The sequence below is a fragment of the Lissotriton vulgaris genome, chromosome 6, assembly GCF_964263255.1.
Source record: "Lissotriton vulgaris chromosome 6, aLisVul1.2, whole genome shotgun sequence".
NCBI lineage: Eukaryota > Metazoa > Chordata > Amphibia > Caudata > Salamandridae > Lissotriton > Lissotriton vulgaris.
Genome location: NC_141694.1, coordinates 96,878,888 through 96,899,445, shown reverse-complemented (window position 1 = coordinate 96,899,445; position 20,558 = coordinate 96,878,888). Strand labels below are relative to the sequence as shown.

Sequence of the window (20,558 nt, the reverse complement as noted above, 5' to 3'; positions counted from 1 at the left end):
GAAGATGAATTGACAAACTGCTTCCTGTACTCACATGTAATTTTCAGAATGGTGAAGTTATATTTTCTTATTTCATCTTATTTACATACTTACCGCTCATGATTAGGGGTATCTATATAGGACTCAAAGGGCTCTTTGTTTCCGACGTATTTGTTTAGTCAACAGTAACTTGATTACAATACACCACTGGCGCTTCCTCACGGTTTTCCCTGGTACCCTCACCCTTCGCACTGTGTATAACATGTTTATGGTATACTTTTAGTTATATAATTTTGCATCACAGGTTGCACATAGAGTAATCTCTCTTTGGTTTTTTAGGGGACCATTGCCGATCCACGGCTATATATAACAGTGTATTACAATCCACCAGTATTGCGTATAACATCTCCCATCCATGCATGCTTACCTATTTGTAGGTATGATTAGTTGCAGTACATTCATGGTGAATACAAATGTTTGTATAAGTTTTGCCGTTATAAGATGGCGCCGCGGTGGCTGGGAGAACTGTGGTCCTCTGTCGATGTCGACTGAGAGGTGTAACCTGTTCACTTTTGCAATCTATATCATGCACCGGTTTTTTGAGTGTAAATTACACACTGACGAAGGCCAAGAGCCGAAACGCGTCTGTGGCGCGCTTGTAGTAAATAAACTACTGTGTGAGACAAGGTACCCCCGAGTGCTGTCTTTTATTCCTTGGGACTTCAAGGTTGTTAGAGCGCAATATATATATATATATATATATATTACCTACTGGCGATAGCCAGTAGGTATATATAGTTAGGATTTTTTCTCTATGGAACTTTTGAAAATTCTATGTCTAATAACTTTGGCGTTTGTGGACGGAATTGGCTGAAATTTTCAGGAAAATGGCACATTTAGTTTCTGAGCAGCCCCTGAAAATTTGGGGGGGGTCGTCACTTTTAGCTCGAACGGCTGAATGGATTTGCACGAAACTTGGCAAAATTGTAGGGACTGTTAGCCCGATGTGCCTTTGCTAGGTCTCAATATATGTGCTTCAGTGGATTTTGAGAAATTAACGTTTAAAATAAGATATATATCTGTAACAGCGCTCCGGGCAGCGCTCCGGTTCGCGTACTTTTCGCGTAACGGAACTTTGCGATGCGAAGCTGATTGGCTCTCCGGTGTCTGTCAACATTCTAAACAGTCCGGAGCGGCCGCCATCTTGTCTCTCGGTAGGATCGAGAGACAAGAGGAGGCCAAAACAAACGGGGAAATGAAGGAAAGGGGGCAAGGTAGACCCCTTCTGACCCCCTAGGATTGATGAGGGGGATATTATAAAGCCACGCGGGGCCAAAAAAAAAAAAATCCGATTTTTTTTGCCGTAGAGACGCGTCTTGGTACGCGAACCGGGCAGCTAACCGGCAGTGTAACGGGAGTCTGAGGAGAAGCTGATTGGCTGTTATCATTGTAAACAGTCTGGAGAGGCCGCCATCTTGTCTCTCTGTGGGATCGAGAGACAAGAGGTGGAAAAAAAAAAGGTGTAAATGAATGAAAGGGGTAAGGCAGACCCCTCCTGAACCCCTAGGATTGATGAGGGGGCTATTAAAGTTCCCTGCGGGGCAAAAGAAAAAAAAAATTGCGATTTTTCGCGGTAAAGGTGCTTCCTGGTACGTTAACCGGGCAGTTAACCGGCAGCGTAACGGAAGTCCGACATATTGTGTTTTTTGAACGTTTGTGATATGTGCACGTGTGGATTTTGTCTAATTAAGGTTAAAAAAATATATATATATCTTTAAGCGTGTTCTGGCGCGCTTACGTTTTGGGTTTGGTTTGCGCTGCAGAGACGATACGTCACGGTTATGCGATGCATCATGAGGCGTCTCACGGGCTACGTGATACGTCACTTAATAAAGAATATATTTTACAGCTATAGATATTAGCTTTTAAAAAACCAATGAAATTCACAGAAAAAACCATAGGTTATAGACCATATATAGTTAGGAATTTGCATTTACAAAACCTTGAAAATTCAATGAAAAAACCATAGGTTATAGACCATATATAGTTAGGGATTAGCATTTAAAAAAACTTATTTTATTTGCACAAAACCATTGAAATTCCATATATAGTTAGTTGCACTAACTATATATCGCGGACCCGCAATCCACTGCTAATGATGTCACATATTACATCATTCATGACATGGTCAGTGACATCACTGATGACATCTCAAATGACATCACTGATGACATCACTGATGACATCTCAAATGACATCACTGATGACATCACTGACATCTCATTTGACATTACTGATTACATCACTGATGATATCATTTATGTGATAATACATCTTCAGACTCTAATATAACCATAGATACGCTCAGTGTAAACAGGCACTCACAGACTGTCACACATCCATGGAGTTACTCACACACCTAGTCAGTCATGCAAAGAATCAATCACATCTCCATTTCCTCAACTATACAGTTATACACACCTTACTTATTCAAACATATACTAACACATATTTACTCTCTTATACAATCCTTGATACAAGTTCACAATGATTCATACAGCCACTCTCACATTCACTGGCTCTTATGTTCAGTTATTTATATATGTCAACTCTCACATGGAGTGTGTTTTACATATGTACTTACTTTGACATGTAGCACTGAGATATCCATTCACTCACCAATATACTCATGCACACAGTCAACTGTCCATACAGCTGTTTCTACATGCACTTTTGAACCCATACACCTAGGGAATCAACTGCTCACACATCTATGCACAGAGTTATACACCTCCCAGCCACCCACACACATACTCAGTCTCCCATACAAATACTTGGGCAACCATTCAATAACCCATATAGTTTCTGATATAGCTACTGATTTAAACATGCAGCAGTTTACAGAACACCATAAATAATGATTGCCAAATTAAGACACTTTAATCACTAACCCATGCACTCAGTGAGACACATTTAATCATTCTCTCATACAGTCAGTCATGCACCTACTAAATCCTTCATCCAGACACTTATACATCCACTCATTCTTCAATATGTAAGACATATTTTAACTTTACAGAAACATACAGTCACTGGGTGTTGTCATCAGTGATGTCATCAGTGATGTCATTTGAGATGTCATCAGTGATGTCATCAGTGATGTCATTTGAGATGTCATCAGTGATGTCATTTGAGATGTCATCAGTGATGTCACTGACCATGTCATGAATGATGTAATATGTGACATCATTAAGTGGATTGCGGGTCCGCGATATATAGTTAGTGCAACTAACTATGTATGGAATTTCAATGGTTTTGTGCAAATAAAATAAGGTTTTTTAAATGCTAATCCCTAACTATATATGGTCTATAACCTATGGTTTTTTCATTGAATTTTCAAGGTTTTGTAAATGCAAATTCCTAACTATATATGGTCTATAACCTATGGTTTTTTCTGTGATACATATATATATATATATATATATATATATATATATAAATATATGTAACAATATAAAACCTGAAATATTTAATAGAAAAAAGGCCTAACAAGCCTACACATATTTCTACATAGGAATGCATGGAAAAGGAAAAAACCATTTGCAGTCTATCATTGTCATTATGTTGGTCCAAACCACAGCCAATCAGGCGCCAGCAACCGTCTAGAACCTTCTCCTCAGAGCTCAGCACCTCAGATTTTCTACCGCACGTCGTGTGAAGGGAGTCTCCCTGAGCTCTGCTCAGTTTTCTTCAATTTTCTTAAATGTTTTCTTCTTTGAATCACAGTTTTGTAATACCTTCTTACATGAAGTCTTCCTTCAGACCCTGTGTCACTTGTGGGAAGCTGAGACCTTTTTCCTGTGAACCCTCATGAAGAGTATATGACTCTGACATGGTAAGGGGAGAAGGGGTTGTTCTTGTGCTTAGACTGTACCCCCCTTCTGATGTGGGAGGATGTTTTTGTTTGTACTGCACTTTAAGATTTTAAGTGATGCTTCTCCTCTACTTCACCAGCTGAAGTAACATCACAATTAAGGGGGTCTCTGGCCTTCTTTGAGTCTGCCTCCCACATCTATGCCCACGAGATTTACTCTCACGCGTCTAGACTCACTCTGCACACTTTTCTACGTGAAAATGTGCCAGCTTGTCGACGATACGGTCAATGTACCCTCTGACGACAATCTCTGCCGTCACTGTTGCTCTGCAACGACTACGCCTCCAGGCATGCGTCGACGACAATGATGACAGTGCCCTCTTGTAGTCTACAGTCTCGTAGACCACTGGGAGTTTTTGTCGATGGTAAATTACTTCGACAGTTGGCCTCGTCGACGGTAGGTTCGTCGACGGTAGGTTCGTCGACGGTGGCCTCGTCGACGGTGGCCTCGTCGACGGTGGCCTCGTCGACGGTAGGCTCGTCGACGGTAGGCTCATCGACGGTAGGCTCGTCGACGGTGACCTCGTCGACGGTGAGCTCCGTCGACGGTGAGCTCCGTAGACGGTGAGCTCCGTAGACGGTGAGCTCGTCGACGGTGAGCTCGTCGACGGTGAGCTCGTCTACGTGAAAATGTGCCAGCTTGTCGACGATACGGTCAATGTACCCTCTGACGACAATCTCTGCCGTCACTGTTGCTCTGCAACGACTACGCCTCCAGGCATGCGTCGACGACAATGATGACAGTGCCCTCTTGTAGTCTACAGTCTCGTAGACCACTGGGAGTTTTTGTCGATGGTAAATTACTTCGACAGTTGGCCTCGTCGACGGTAGGTTTGTCGACGGTAGGCCCGTCGACGGTAGGCCCGTCGACGGTGGCCTCGTCGACGGTGGCCTCGTCGACGGTGGCCTCGTCGACGGTAGGCCATTCGACGGTAGGCTCATCGACGGTAGGCTCATCGACGGTAGGCTCATCGACGGTAGGCTCGTCGACGGTAGGCTCGTCGACGGTGAGCTCCGTAGACGGTGAGCTCCGTAGACGGTGAGCTCGTCGACGGTGAGCTCCGTCGACGGTGAGCTCTGTAGACGGTGAGCTCTGTAGACGGTGAGCTCTGTAGACGGTGAGCTCTGTAGACGGTGAGCTCTGTAGACGGTGAGCTCTGTAGACGGTGAGCTCTGTAGACGGTGAGCTCTGTAGACGGTGAGCTCTGTAGACGGTGAGCTCTGTAGACGGTGAGCTCTGTAGACGGTGAGCTCTGTAGACGGTGAGCTCTGTAGACGGTGAGCTCTGTAGACGGTGAGCTCTGTAGACGGTGAGCTCTGTAGACGGTGAGCTCTGTAGACGGTGAGCTCTGTAGACGGTGAGCTCTGTAGACGGTGAGCTCTGTAGACGGTGAGCTCTGTAGACGGTGAGCTCTGTAGACGGTGAGCTCTGTAGACGGTGAGCTCTGTAGACGGTGAGCTCTGTAGACGGTGAGCTCTGTAGACGGTGAGCTCTGTAGACGGTGAGCTCTGTAGACGGTGAGCTCTGTAGACCGTGAGCTCTGTAGACGGTGAGCTCTGTAGACTTTGAGCTTCGTCAACATTCAGCTTCGACACCAGTTGGCTTCGTTGACGGATGACCCTGTCAACTGTTGGATTCGTCAACGGTAGAGTCCGTTGACAGTTAGTTTCACACACTGTTGACTTTTATGCACAATGTTTTTCGGTAGACGATTTATCTCGCCGACTGCAGCTTTCTGCTACATCTACGTGATGTCATGATGGCTTTTTACTCCTGCCATTATTCTTCTTGGACAGCACATAGCCGTATGAGCATGTTTTTTCTTCAGATCAGAAATATGTATTTCTGACAGCAAGACTGCCACGGCCTGTACCATGGCGGGATTACATCTTCTCTTATAACTGGAGTTCTATTGCAGGAACCCTCAACAAATCACCTCCGGTGAATATTGGAGGTTTCCCCTCCTTATGAAGAGAGCGACTAATCGTTTTCCCTTTTTCCCCTCGTCCTGGGGTAACTACAGAAACAAGTTCGTTCAGTTCCTATCATAGACTGTATTTAGCAAGAAGGTGTTACACTCATACAGAGGCCATACTCTGTGCCGGCGGTTTGTTTTCCACGCCTCGACAAGAAATGTGAAGCTCCCCACTATTCAGCCTACCCTGACTCAGTCATTACTCAGGCGGCACAGCGATTATCTTGCAAGCCAGATGTGCTCTGACATGTTGGAGCCAGTAGAACGTATTCCAGAATCCAGAGAGAGAAGTGCATCAAAAATGATACACTGTGAAGCGGACATTGCGTGTACAGGTTTTTTTCCACAGCTCGCTGTAGGGGCAGTCTGGCAAAGACAATTTTGCTTCAATGCTACGTCTTTCGCAGGGAGTTTCAGACTTCAATACTTCACTTGTTATATTGATTGAGGATCCCTTCTGGCCAGCATGTTGATGAGGCACAGCAGACCATCTTAAAGGACACAGATACTACCCGCACCTTCAGGATATAGAATCTCAGCCTTTTCGTGGTGCCGAACGTAGCTCCACGTCCTTTGTTTCAAGGGAGTTCCATCCAGTATTGGCTCCTGCAATCAGAACCAACTGCGGTATGCAAATCAAACGCAGTCATATAGGCACAGTACCAACAGATCCTACATAAACAATCATCGTACAGCCGAGGCAACTCTTCTAGAAACAATGGATTACCTGGAACACACCTTTGTTTCCCTCTTTCTACACCTCAAAAGGGACCTGCACCTTCTCTTCTACGGGTGTCATTTGAGCGAATGTCTATATGGATACAATCAGGGACCGTCGAAGTCGTTCCGAATCTCCAACAGCGTTAGGGTTTACTCTCAGTTCCTGATCAACAAGCAAATGAGTGAAGTATGAAATGATTTTGATCTTTGCGCAAACTTTACAAATGTGGTCCCTCAATACAGTCCTAAAGTTCTTATGCCAGAACGACTTTATAACTACTCTCAACCTCCAGGATGTCTATTTTCATGTGCCAATCCTTCTTAAGCACAGGAAGTGGCTACGCTTTACAATAGGTACAGAATTTATTCAATTAAAGTCCTACCTCTTGGATTTAGGTCCGTTTCACGTGTCTTTACGTAGATGCTGGCACCGGTGGCAGCCTATCTACGTCTGCAAGGCATTTAAATTTATCATTACTGAGACAACTGTATAATAAGGGCTCGCTCTTATTTACAAGCAGTCCAGCGCACCCAGACTTATCACTGTTTCAAGACCTGATTTTCAATAAATCATGACAAGTCCCAACTAGTACTAGCTCCGATATCAACGTTTCTCGGAGCATCAATCAATACAAGCCTAGCAAAGGTGTTTGTCTCACACGAACGGCTGGCCTGCATCTCCCACTTGGTGGTGGTTCTACGTTGGTTGCAGGTCTCCAGTTCATTCGAAGATCTCATTCAAATCAATCCTCGGATGCAAGAGGCCTTTTTGTTTGGTGGGTCCAAGAAAGAAATTTGTAGAAGGGGTGTGCGTTTTTTCCTTCAAAAAGCGCCAGATTGCACAATCACCACAGACTCATCCCTCGAGGGTTGGGGAGCATATCTTCAAGGGCTGAAGGTCAGCAGGGAATGGAACCCTCAACAAAAGGCTTGGCACATCAATCTGCTAGAGCTAGGTGCCATCTTCTTAGCCCTCAAATCCTTTTGTGTTATCATTCAAGGGACCATAGTATTGGTTCGCACAGACAATACTTCAAGTATGCATTACTTAAACAAACCGGGAAGAACGAGGTTGGTTCTTCTATCTCAGATCGCCCAAGAGATATGGGCTTGGGCAGTATGGCACAGGATCAAACTCTTGGCTGTTCATGTGCCGGGAATTGCAAATGTGCTGGCGGACACCCTCAGCAGGTCAACAGGTGTCCAACCACGAATAGGAACTGCATCAGCCAACGGCGGATCGAATCTTCCAGCTGTGGGGTCTTCTGTGGGGTCTTCCCGATCTAGACCTCTTTGCGACAAAAAAGAACAGCAAATGCCTGTTTCTTTGCAAGCTGGCATCCCCACAAGGACTCGCAGGGGAAGGCGTTTTTCGATAAACTGGTCTCAATTATATGCTTATGCTTTTTCCTCCGATATCGTTGGTTCCGAGAGTCCTCCGGAAGATGAAGAAAGAGCTGTGTTTGATTCTCATCGCCCACAGGTGGCCTTGCCAATACTGGTTGACCGAACTTCTTGTCCTCTCAGAGTACGATCCAATACAGTTTCGACCAGTACCAAATCTCCTCTCCATTCAGTTTGGTCAAATTTGTTATCCGATCCGGCTTCTCTAAAATTAGCAGCTTGGCTCCTGAAGCACCTTGAATTAGCTCATCTGACTATCTCGGCGGATTGTAGGAGGTACTGGCTTACACGCAGCCATTTCAAGGTAACGTCAGGATGGGTCCATCTCTCTTTATTCTTCAAGAATACAACAGTTCTTTAAGGAACTCCTCAGAATGTTTCCTCCTGTACGTCGTCCGCCTCCATCATGGCATTTTAATGTAGTATTAGCGCAGCTCATGCGTCACCCTTTTGAGCCAATTTTCAGGATGTATTTCAGTTTCCTAACATGCAACGTTTTTTCTCTTTGCTAGCATTAACTTCATCTGAAGAGTCTGTGATTTTCAAGCTCTCACTGTCAATTCACCTTTTTTACAATTCACGTCCAATTCTGTGGTGCTACGTAAAAACCCAAGGTTTATGCCTAAGGTGCCCTCTGGATTTTCACCTGAATGAACTAGTTATCTTAAAGAAGTTTTTTCCTAATCCCCAATCCCCTGCGGAGAGGGCATTCTTACCCTTGGCATCAGAAGATGTTTTAAAATTCTATTTGCAAAGGACCTCTGTCATTCTCAAATCCGATCGACTGTTTATTGCCTATGGATATATACGGCAAGGACAAGCAGAGTCTAAAGGCACCATAGCTAGATGGATTTATGCAGCTGCTGACATTTGCCATCTTCATAGCTTATGGACATTTCCACTAACGGCGTTCAGTTCCCAATCCTACTATTGCTCGTGGGGTTTCTTCGGTCATTGATTTCTGCCATCAACAGGCAGGCAAGCCTCTACAGTCTTCAGTGAGGACCCATCCTACCATGGCGATATCGTCTTCAACTGCCTTGTTTGCCGGTGTGCCGCTGCATCAGATCTGCAGAGCAGCCATGTGGTCAAGCAGGCACAAGTTTACGAAATACTACTGCCTGTGTTCCATTAGCAAAGCAGACACTGCAGTGGGACAGGCTAGGCTTCACTATCTTTTTCAATAAGGTGAGCCTCTGTCTTCCCTCCTCCATTAGGGTTTACCTTGTTACGGTACGTCTTGCATGATTATAGACCTATTTGGTCTTATAAGTCTATGCATGTGTATCATGCTGGGAAGTTTTCTTCGGATATTACGGTAAACAGGTGGTTCTCCAGTATTGGTGTCTTTCATAGATTTACATGCGACCCACCCTCCTCCCCTCAGAGGCTCTTTTCTCCTCATAGACTCTGTGGTCACTCTTGTGCTACGAAAATCTGAGGTGCTGAGCTCTGAGGAGAAGGTTCTAGAGGGTTGCTGGTGTCTGATTGGCTGTGGTTTGGACCAACATAATGACAATGATAGACTGCAAATGGTTTTTAGGTCGAGCAGACCTACTCTCAATGCGTGAGCATTGAGAGTGTCTGCTTCAGACCTTTTGTGGCCCGTATTTAGGAATGTGGACAGCTACCAGACGCGCGCTTTGACGAGGTCAGATTTCACCTCGGGAGCGAGCGTCTGGTAGCTGCGCATGCGCGAATCAAATCCCTTGCTCACACACACACACAGACAGCCCCCACCCCTCTGCATGCACGCACACACACAGGCGCGCGCATGCACACGCAGGCATACGACACACATACAGGCACACATACAGGCACACTATCCCCTACCTCGCATTCTCTCTCAATCACACAGTCACGCATGCGCACACACATTCCCTCGTGCACACACACGAGCACACACTCCCCCCTCCCCCTCCCCCTCCCCCACCCCTCCCAGGCATACACACAGGCACGCACGCACTTCACTTCAGCCCTGGGCCCCACTCACCGACTGCGCTCTTCCGGCGGGCTCCTCTCGCGCTCCGCTCCTCACGGCGCGGCGCGTCTCGTCTCCTCTTCACAATCGGGGCTCCCTCAGGTCCGAGGAGCCCCGCAACAGGCGCCACACTCCTCCTTCTCCCCGGCCCCCTCCTGGGGACCCGGGCTGATTCGGACCGGCAGGGCGCTCCATGCGCCGGCAGCTCGCGGACCTCGGGAGGCGGGACTTCCGGTCGGCCGCGTCCGGATTGGCCGGCCGGCTAAGAGCTTCCGGGTCGCCACGGGCAGCGCGGCGGCACCCTACAACATGAACTTGTTATTTTTGCGGTGGAATGTTTGTTATTGTTGTAGGTTGTGTTGGTGTCCATGGGGGTGGCGTAGAGGCCCCTCCACGTGTTCAGCCATCTATTGCAAAAAGTGACTGCCGAATGACACAACTATCATTTACAGTCCGAATAAAATATACCTCTATTTGCTTGAAAAAAAAAACCTGCCTCCTTAAATGAATTTCAGTCGCCGTCTTTTATAGTTATTGAAGCTAGTGGCAGACAGCTAGACACAAGGGTAGAGTTGAGACTACGGAGTCCGAGAGGCAGTTCTGTGCGCTTTCCCCTCTACCGCTGCGAAGTAAATGAAGGGCTGAACACGCTGCTCATTAACCCGCGAGGCATGTGAATGATATGCTGTCACTGGAGTGTGAACGCGCGCGGCTCCGTGGCGCGAGCTGCGCGCACGTGTAAATGAACCGGCGCTGCTAGCTTTACAAGGAGAAGTCAGTGTTGATGCCGCAGTGTGCAGATTATTCACAGTCAAGCATAGCTTCCCTTCCAGCTTTGTTAGCGAGTTCTACAAATTCACTAATAAGTGCCAAATCCGCTATTTATAGGCGCGAGACAGCAGGGTGGTATGGAAAAGATGTCTGCGTTATCCTCGAAATTGGTAGTGCTTTGTATGCGACTTTCAGAACAACAGCCTTCCTAGAAATGCCAAGCCCTCTCTTCCTTTAGGATATGGAAGTCCCGTCTTTCCTTTTAATTTTCTCTCCTCCTTAATCTTCCAGGCATCAGCATGGCCCTTCTTTTCGTTTTTTATGCATTGTCCTGTCCCTTTCCACTCCAGCCTGTGTGTGTCCTGAGACAGGTTCGATATGCGTTCTGGCACTAAGGCAATGGCAGATGTGCTGCACAAAGAGCCACTGTGGGCTAGTTTTTCGTGCCAATTGTTTAGTGTTGAATGCATACAATTCTAAGAGTTGAAGCAGATGAGATGAGGTGAGGTTACAATGACGGCATAGTCTGTGTGTTTGCAAGCAGGATACACTGGTGTGTGAACAGCAAACACGTTGAATGCAAGCAGGATACACTGGTGTGTTATTAACCGCAAACACTTTGAATGCAAGCAGGGTAAACTGGTGTGATATTAACAGCAAACACTTTGAATGCAAGCAAGATACACTGGTGTGTTATTAACAGCAAAGACTGTGTATGCAAGCAGGGTACACTGGTGTGACATCCCAGTAAAGTCGATGTGTATGCAATCAGAGTACACTGGCGTAACACTCATAGCTAAGTCTTAGTGTATGCAATTCGGGTACACTGGCGTGACACTTCCATGCTAGCAAAGTCTGTGTATGCCAATAAAGTCTTTGTGTATACCCGTACAGTACTCTGGCATGACACTCACATGCCAACAAAGTCTGTGTGCATGCATGCACTCATGCCAGTGAAGTCTGTGTGTACGCAAGCAGGGTACACTGGCGTGACACATGCCAGCAAAGTCTATGTGTAGGAAAGCAGGGGACAGTGGCTTGACACCCACGTGCCATAGAGGCCCGTCTGTATGCAAGCAGGGTACACTGGTGTGACATTCAAATGCCAGCGATGTCTGTGTTTGCAAGTAGGGTTCAGTGGCATGGCACTGACATGGCACCAAAGTCTGTGTGTATGAAAGTAGGGTACAGTGACGTGATACTCATATCAAAGTCTATTTCACTTCTGTTCTAGGACTTTTGTAACAATAAAAGACACAGAACATAATCTTCATAAGTTATTTACAAAAGTTTAAGCTATTGCTATTATAAATTATAATACCTTTTATTTAAGTATTAATTATGTAAAAAAAAAAAATTAAAAGCCATTGTTATTTGTAATATCAATACATGTAAGTCACGTAAATACAACACATATTGCATTACAAGTGCTATATGTGTCACATTTGCAAAAATTATAACTATTGGCATTGTAAATGACAAAGCTATTAATTTCGCTATTTTCAAAAACAAAACCTAACTAAAAAATTTGTCATTTACAATTCCAATAGCTCAAACTTTCCTAATGCGAGACCTATTGCATTGCAAATGCTTGTTTCCTTTTCCATGCATTCCTATGTAGAAATATGTGTAGGCTTGTTGTGCCTTTTTTCTATTACATATTTCAGGTTTTATATTGTTACATATATATATATATATATATATATATATATATATATATATATATATATATATATTATATTATTGCTATTTTATTTACCGTGGGACTCCCACTCCGACGACGGGGGATATTCAAGCATGTGAATCTATGAAAGACACCAATACTGGAGAACCACCTGTTTACAGGTAAGTAACAATTGTTCTTCTCTTTCAGTTCATGCTTGGTGGTCTTGGATTACAAGAAGAGGTGCTCAATTATCTTTACAAGGTGTTCATCATAATTCTATGCATTTTCAATCTTTTTGGTCTCCTATAGATTCATATTTACAGTTATGATTCATGTTCTTTCAATGTTACTATTTTATTCATTGATTATCATACTGTTTTTTAGCTTTTTATTGGTAACTCTATTTATCTAATTTATTATGCTATGAAATGTATATTTTCCCTTTCCCTTCCTCCCTCCCCTTCCTTCCTTCCCCTCCTGTTTTTAGTTATCCTTTGATTGACGATTGTACTATGCGCTGTAATTTATTTATGGCTGCTTATTTATGATTGTTCTTATTCGCTTACATGTAATTTATTGATTTAACTTGTGCGTTTTCTGTATGTATCTCTGTGTTTTTCCTCTGCTAAAATTCAATAAAATCATTTTGAACTAAAAAATAAAAATGAATACAGATATGTTATGAAAAAGCTAAACGTACATTAACAATTCCTCCAAAAGCCCATTCTACAAGGAAAATAAGGGCTTCAATGGCATTCTCAGGGAACATTCCCCTAGATGATATATGCAAAGCAGTTACATGGTCTACACCGCACACATTCACAAAGCATTACTGTGTAGATGTGCAAACTAAACAAGCCACTGTGGGCCAGGCAGTACTGAAAACTCTGTTTCAAACAACTGCAACAGATACTGGTGGTCGCCGCTAAGTGTGGGTGCTGCTATATAATCTATGCACAGTGTGTAATCTGCAGCTCATATGCCTCTAACGAAAAATGCTACTTACCAGTATGCATCTGTTCTTGGCATGTAGAGCTGCAGAGTTACACATGCCCACCCGCCTCCCCGGCTACCTTTATCTGTTCCAGAATTATCTTAATTGGATACAAATCACATGGACATCACTACCTCTTGTACAGCTCCATCACTTCCCTAATGGCGAAAAACAATCTGGGGATGGGGCTGATGCCCATGCGCAGTATCAGCCAAAGGAGGAGTCACCTATCCCGTCACTTCCATAGACTTTTCTACAACAAAACAAACTGCAAACATCCAGGCCCAACACTAGGCGGCCATGTATGCACAGTGTGTAACTCTGCAGCTCTACATGCCAAGAACAGATGCATACTGGTAAGTAGCATTGTCCTCTCTTCTTCTGTACCAGAGTTAGAGGCTCATGTCACCAAGAGCAATTATCTGGCACATCCCGGCACATCTGGATGTGTGCCATGTCCCTGATTCAAACAATGTTTGTTAATGGCAATTAAACTTAAACTAAACATGATTTAAAAAAAGAGTAGAAAATTATAATCACTTGATTGCCCATGACTGGGGGAGGGGGTGCTCTTTCTCCATATGATCATCCAGTTTATGGCAGTTAGCTGTGGTTTATATTGGATATATTACTGTAGGCAGTTTTGATTAGACGCTTGCATTCATACTATGAGTGTTTGTTGATATGGTGTTACTGTTTATAGTTTCTTCCACCACTGGATGTTTTTGTTAAGTATATCTTCTGTGACTTCTATTATGAGTATAACGCATGAGAAAATGAATTTACAAAGTACTTAAAGTAATGTTATTACTTTGTCAAGACATAAAAGTGGACATTATATGCTTGTGTCTGAATCTTAACTTCACTCTTTCTTGCCCCGTCGCTCCACATGAACGCCTACAAGTAGAAACATTGCAGTATCGAACCTATCAATAATCTAGGGAGACATTGTGCATAGGAACTGTTTGCTTTGAAATGAGAAGCACTCGTGTTTTACCTGAAGAGGTTCAATAAATGCAAGTCATGATGTGACTATAAGCCTTGAATACCATTAAATAAGGGGTTACAGTTGTGGATTCCAAAGGCTCCAGTTCTAAAGCGCCTATTTGCTTGAAAGGCTGGTTGTGGTGGTGTTGATGTAGGTTGGTGCCACTCAGTGAACCGATGCACCAAACAATGCTCCTCATGATTATTTTCTTCCACTTTTGCAGCCTAATTTCCAAATGCTCTATAATCACGTTAAACAACTGCTCTGCAATGAACTGCTGCTTACGCAGATGGAGAAATGTGCTCTGATGGAAGCCCTCGTCCTTGTGAGCAACGAGTTCAAGAACTTCAAGCAGCAGAGCTCGTTCTTGGAAGAACTCCTGTCACCAGTCGCTTCTCTCTGGCTATCTGATGACATGCAAAGGTACAGCCCCCTTTTCAGCAAAACTGGTACTGGCTTTTTTTTACTGTCCTAGAACACGGTTTATATTAAAAAATCAACTGAAATATAGAGTCCAGGACAAAGTTAGTGACAGTGATCAACTCGGTTGTTGTCCAGCAGATGACCTTACACTGAAACTTGAATTTTGTGCATTAATCCCCAGAGTGAGGAGCAAGGTCATGTACGCAGAATTTTAGTAAAGCTCATGCAAAAGTTTGAGTAAAATATTTGATCTTTTAATAATGATGGCTAAATAGAAGAGTAACCATTTGGTTACATGCAGGGTGCACAAATAGGTGGTTTCATTTTAACTCTGTGATGGGTTTATCACACTAACATTGTATGCAAACTCATCTCTTACTTTGATTTTCTCTCATGTCAATGTCTTAGGGTGCTATCTTGTCCAGAAGCATTCATCCCTTTCGTGGGTGCTGATCTCCAGGTCCCGGACAATATTATGGAAGATCCTACTGGCCTAAACCGCTCACGAGTACGTATTTATGACAAAGGCCGGTGGCTCAAGTCATGATATAGGAGTTTGAGCATAAATTGTGTGCACAGCTGTTACCAACACTCCATCTGTTTTTTTAGATGTACAGTAGCATTTTGCTGTTAATCTCTTGGTTGTACACTCTTGAATTGTTAATCAATGTGTAATCAAATGAATAGTCTGTTGTCTTGAGTTCCTAAGCACAAAAACGTATTTTCGTTGTGGTAATCACAGCACTATCTATTTTATCCCCTGCATTAGCCTACCTGCAGATCTGTGTCTTTATGCTTTAATGTTATTAGTACTGACCTTAATGGCAGTCTCCTCACATTCATTACTGCCTTTGCTCACCCATGTGGATTGTTTGGCTCCCACAAATCCATTTTTAGGTCTTGCCTAGTGTTGCTGCGCACATGCTCAGCTCGCTCGGCGAGATTTTTTGCTAATGAGGAGTTTTAGAAAAGGGCTTGAAGCCCCTCCCCTTATTTCTATTGGCTGGCGTCACCGTTTATGCTAAACGGTGGCCTGCCATTGGAAATAAGCTTTCTGTGGTGCCTCCTTTTCGCTTTTTGTCCGGCCCTTCCGGACTGGCTCGCCTGCTTCACGGCTGTCGTGAAGACTTTTCTTATCTGCTTGTTTATTTAACAAGCAGATAAGAAAAGTCTTCACAACAGCCGTGAAGCAGGTGTGCTACACGCTGGCTCCTCATTGGCAATTGTACCCTCTCCTCCCTTCCCTTCCCCCCACCCAAAAGCAAACTTCCCAGAGTTGCACTCATCAGTGCGTTGGTTGCTCCGTCCTCAGTACATGTTTTTAACTTTCCGAGGCTTTTATTATTTTATATCTGTGGAAAAAAGAGAGAGGGAAAAACACTCTCACTAGCAAAACACAAAGTTACTAACTGCCCATTTGATGGTCAACTATCAAAGCGACCTCATTCAATAACCAAATCAAAACATTATGTAAAAATCTTTGATTTTGGTTTTATTTTATATATTTTTTTTATATAGATATTTTGTTTCTATTTTGCATTTCATTAGTAAGCATACACATATTACACACACAAATATATATACAAGACAGTTAACGTGAAAATACACCATGTAAAACAAACACAGAATTTCCGGTCGATGTAACAATGAGGTAGGCAAAGCGGTGGAATAGATCTACGAGCGTTTCGGCCAGTAGCCTTCGTCAGTTGACCTTCATTCGCAACTAACAAAACTTGACATTGTGCAACATAAATCTAAAGAGGGAAAAAGATACAGAAAAAGTATAACATTATCTACATTGGTCGCTTTATAATTTGATGTTTGTCTAATACATTATATATATCACGAACATTCTGGGTCAGTATTTACATTTCATATTGAACATATATCTCCTAATTTTATAACAACAAGCAGCTATATATATTATCATAAAAGTTTTCTTTATATATGTAAACATTCACATTATATATTTTTATCCTTTTCTATTACATCTAGTTAATTTTCTTGTATGTATTCTATACATTTGCGTTGTGCGATTCTCTTATAAAACAGATCTCGTTCTTGAAATAGACCAAGATTACTCAACCTTCCTAGATGACAAATTAATGCCATTTGACTTTTATATAGGCAAATCTCTTGTTTCAAAGTAAAAAGAGAGTACTCGTCTATCTCAATTAAACACATAGATGATAAAGGTTTGAAGAAAAGAGAAGCATGGGGAAAAAGCAGTTGAAAGTCTAATCGTTAATAAGAGGGATCCAATTAGGTATGTTTATAAAGGCTTTTTTCTAACTCCAACACCTTGAAATTTAGAGTGAAAAAGTTTCATCAGTACTTACTATCAGGATACGTGAACTTGGTATTTCAACTTTCTGACTTCTAGTATGTTTTTTTGTTATGCCTTGGATTGGAAAGGATTCCAACAGGGATGTTGGACTTTAGGATTTACACGATCTAAAGATGACTGTATGAAAAAAGGGAATAAATCACTATTATAGTACATCCTTAGCTTCCTATTTTTTCATAGTTATTCAGCTTCATTTGATTTTATGTTATCCTCACAGGTGTAAATAAAAAAGAAAAAAGAAAGACAGAAAAATAATAATCCTCATTCGCTACAACATTCTTTGTATAAAACCACATTTTAACTTTGCTAAAATAGTTTTTTCCAAATTAGATGAAGTTATTTGTCACAGAGCTCATTAGGTGGCAACAAGAAGTACGTGTATGCTATCTTTTATTCTGTATACAAACGATAAAGCTATCCTATATTAGATTACCGTTTATTTGGCCTTTAATGTTCTGTCGGAAAAAAATATATATACCTCTTGTATGGATTATTCGCATTCGTTTTACAAGTGCGGTGTGGATGAAGTGAAGATCAAGGCCTGTTAAACCAATACGGATAGAAACAGTGGGTTACGTAAACATGCTTGCGAATATTCCAGACTATGTATGTGTTGTCTGGTGATCTAAAATTACCTTGCAGGGTAATAGCTCCTTTCTGAGCAAGATATTCTTTCAGAAGGAGACCACTGTATTTTAGGGTCATCTAATCTTTGTCCAGTCATATTAAACACTGCTTTTACCGATCTATAATGAAACATGCATAATTTTGGTTTTAGAATCCAATATATGTTTATTTATACATATGGGCTCAGATATTTACCGATGTAACAAAACCATACCTGTTCTTTTTTGTTTAAACAAAGTGTATAGCCATCCGGTATCTCTTTGTAATATTATACATGCATCTGAAACAAGATGAACAAACCATGATATAGGCGTTTTAATGCCAGTAACGATCTAAGGCTAAGAGCTAACTAGCGATTTTTAATATCTTATTGACGATTTTCTTACCTCTGCTCCGAGATGGCCCCTCATAACAATATTCTCCTGTTGAACGTCGAGTGACCGCAACGATCTGGACACGGAGACTGATTGGTACCGGGTCTGTTTATATAGGTTGCAAAAAGCCCGCGGTTTTTAATATATTGGTTACCGGTGTTTCAGAACTTTGAGAGGCGCCGACAGATGACTCCGATATTGTTCGACTCTCGCTAATGTCAGATCTTCATAATAAAGAACGGACTAGACCGCCATGATGGAAGTAATAGATTCTTGTTGTTAAAGAATCATGAAAATAAACAACGGACTTTAAGGCCTAGGTGGGAAACGTTTAACCTGCTGACCGTATCCTTCACTATAGTCTCATATCTACATGTGGTCTAAAGATCGACCATCATTCTATTAGATGAACGATGATTTTTATATTTTTTAAAAGGTGTTAGATTGTATACAGGTGTTAAAATTGAGGCTAAAAATAATAAACTGAAAATAAAATTAAATTAAAGAATCCTCTCGTATTTATTTGTTTGGAATAGATATTCCCCAATTATTGGTTGCAAAGGTAGAAACAGGACTGAAAGGATTCGGTGCGAAATCGGCTGACATATTTGATCAGTTGCCCCAAGATGATGTTATACCTCCACACTACCATACGGTTCCAAGGGTATTGCGCAAGAAGATCTTTCAGACTCCGATTAAAATAGAATTTGTTATATTGATTGAATGTAACATAGAAAATTATATATATGAAGGCAACAGTACCTGATTGTGCAGAGATGAATGTAATAATTTGCCATAATTAAATGCGGGAATTGAATGATTAACACCCATTATGATTCATGCATATGGTCCAATATTACTTTGGTATCACATATATAAGTATAGACATGGATGTATGAATAGTTGGATAGACAGACATCTTATTCCCAAATATATATGCAAGTCGATATCTGATAAAATTTAGGTACGAGCCGTGCAGACATATAGCTATCATAGTTGGATAGACTGACCTCTGATTCCCAAATATATATGCAAGTCGATATCTGATAAAATTCAGGTACGAGCCGTGCAGACATATAGCTATAATATAACTTAATGACAACCATCTCCTGGCTAGATCATGTATTTGGAGAGCATGGTAAAGATGACTATGAACAGGTTATATAATAGCTTGTTCCCATGGGATTTCCTGATTTAGTCCCTATTTAACAGTATCCAAGGTAAAAATCCAAAACACTTCACGTTTTAACCTGATTTTTTCCGTGCATAAACCTGCTTTGGGGGTAATTTTCTCCAAAATTACCCACTGAATTTCTTCTGGCTTATGTCTATATTCCACATAATGCGCCACTAAGGGGGCATTCATTTTTCTAGTGCGAATCGCTGATTTATGTTCAGTGACTCTCGTATATATGGAACGAGAAGACTCTCCAACATATCCCAATTTGCAGGGACATAAAAGTAAATATACAATATTTTTGGTCTTACAGTTCGTCATATAATTTAGCTGTATTGTGATCCCATTATGTTGAAACTCTTTTGTTTCAAAGGCTTGTGGACAGATTTTACAATTTCCACACTTGTAATTCCCGATCACCGGATCCCCAGTAATGACATTACTTTGAATGCTTTGTTTCACTACAGGCATGCGTGATCTGACAACCAGATCTTTTAGGTTTTTATTTTTGCAAAAAGCAAAGAGTGGTTTAGGTATCACTTCCTGTGCTGTTTTATTAACATTTAGCACATGCCAATTAGAGTATATAATTTGGCGTATTTGATTATTTAAAAGAGAATGTCGTGTTATAAATACCAAACTGGCATCTTTTTTTGTTTTGGTATTGTGTAGAAGATGTTGACGATCATAATATCTGGCTCTTTTGTAAGATTCTCGTATTAATCTGTGGGGGTATCCTCGCTCCTTAAATTTTTAGGTCTCGCCTTTACCATTCCGCAGGAATGGGAAATGGGGAGAATTCAAGTCGGCAAAATCCTCTACAAACCTAGGGCTTTCAGCCCCGCGGTTTTCTTGCAGTTCACGTGAATCACGTGAGCAAACATGCATGCGCATTCACGGCCAGGGCTTCTCCTCCCCTGGCAGCACTCCTCCCACACCAGCAACTCCCCCTCCCACACCAGCACCTCCCCTCTCTCTCCCCGCAAACACAGCCTTGCCGTAGCAGCACTCCTCCCACACCAGCACCTCCCCCCTCCCACACCAGCACCTCCCCTCTCTCTCCCCGCAAACACAGCCTTGCCCTAGCAGCACTCCTCCCACACCAGCACCTCCCCCCTCCCACACCAGCACCTCCCCTCTCTCTCCCCGCAAACACAGCCTTGCCCTAGCAGCATTCCTCCCACACCAGCACCTCCC

The 20,558-nt window shown here is 42.6% G+C and overlaps 1 protein-coding gene across 2 annotated transcripts in view; it reads left to right on the top strand.

Moving 5' to 3' along the window:
- XPO5 (exportin 5) overlaps positions 1 to 20,558 on the top strand; it is a 762,403-nt gene that overhangs the window by 219,003 nt on the left and 522,842 nt on the right. For both annotated transcript variants that reach the window (XM_086926019.1, XM_086926020.1), the window contains exons 18-19: positions 14,637 to 14,836; positions 15,245 to 15,344. In XM_086926019.1, coding sequence (XP_086782145.1) covers positions 14,637 to 14,836; positions 15,245 to 15,344 — 300 coding nt within the window. The remainder of the gene's footprint in view (positions 1 to 14,636; positions 14,837 to 15,244; positions 15,345 to 20,558) is intronic.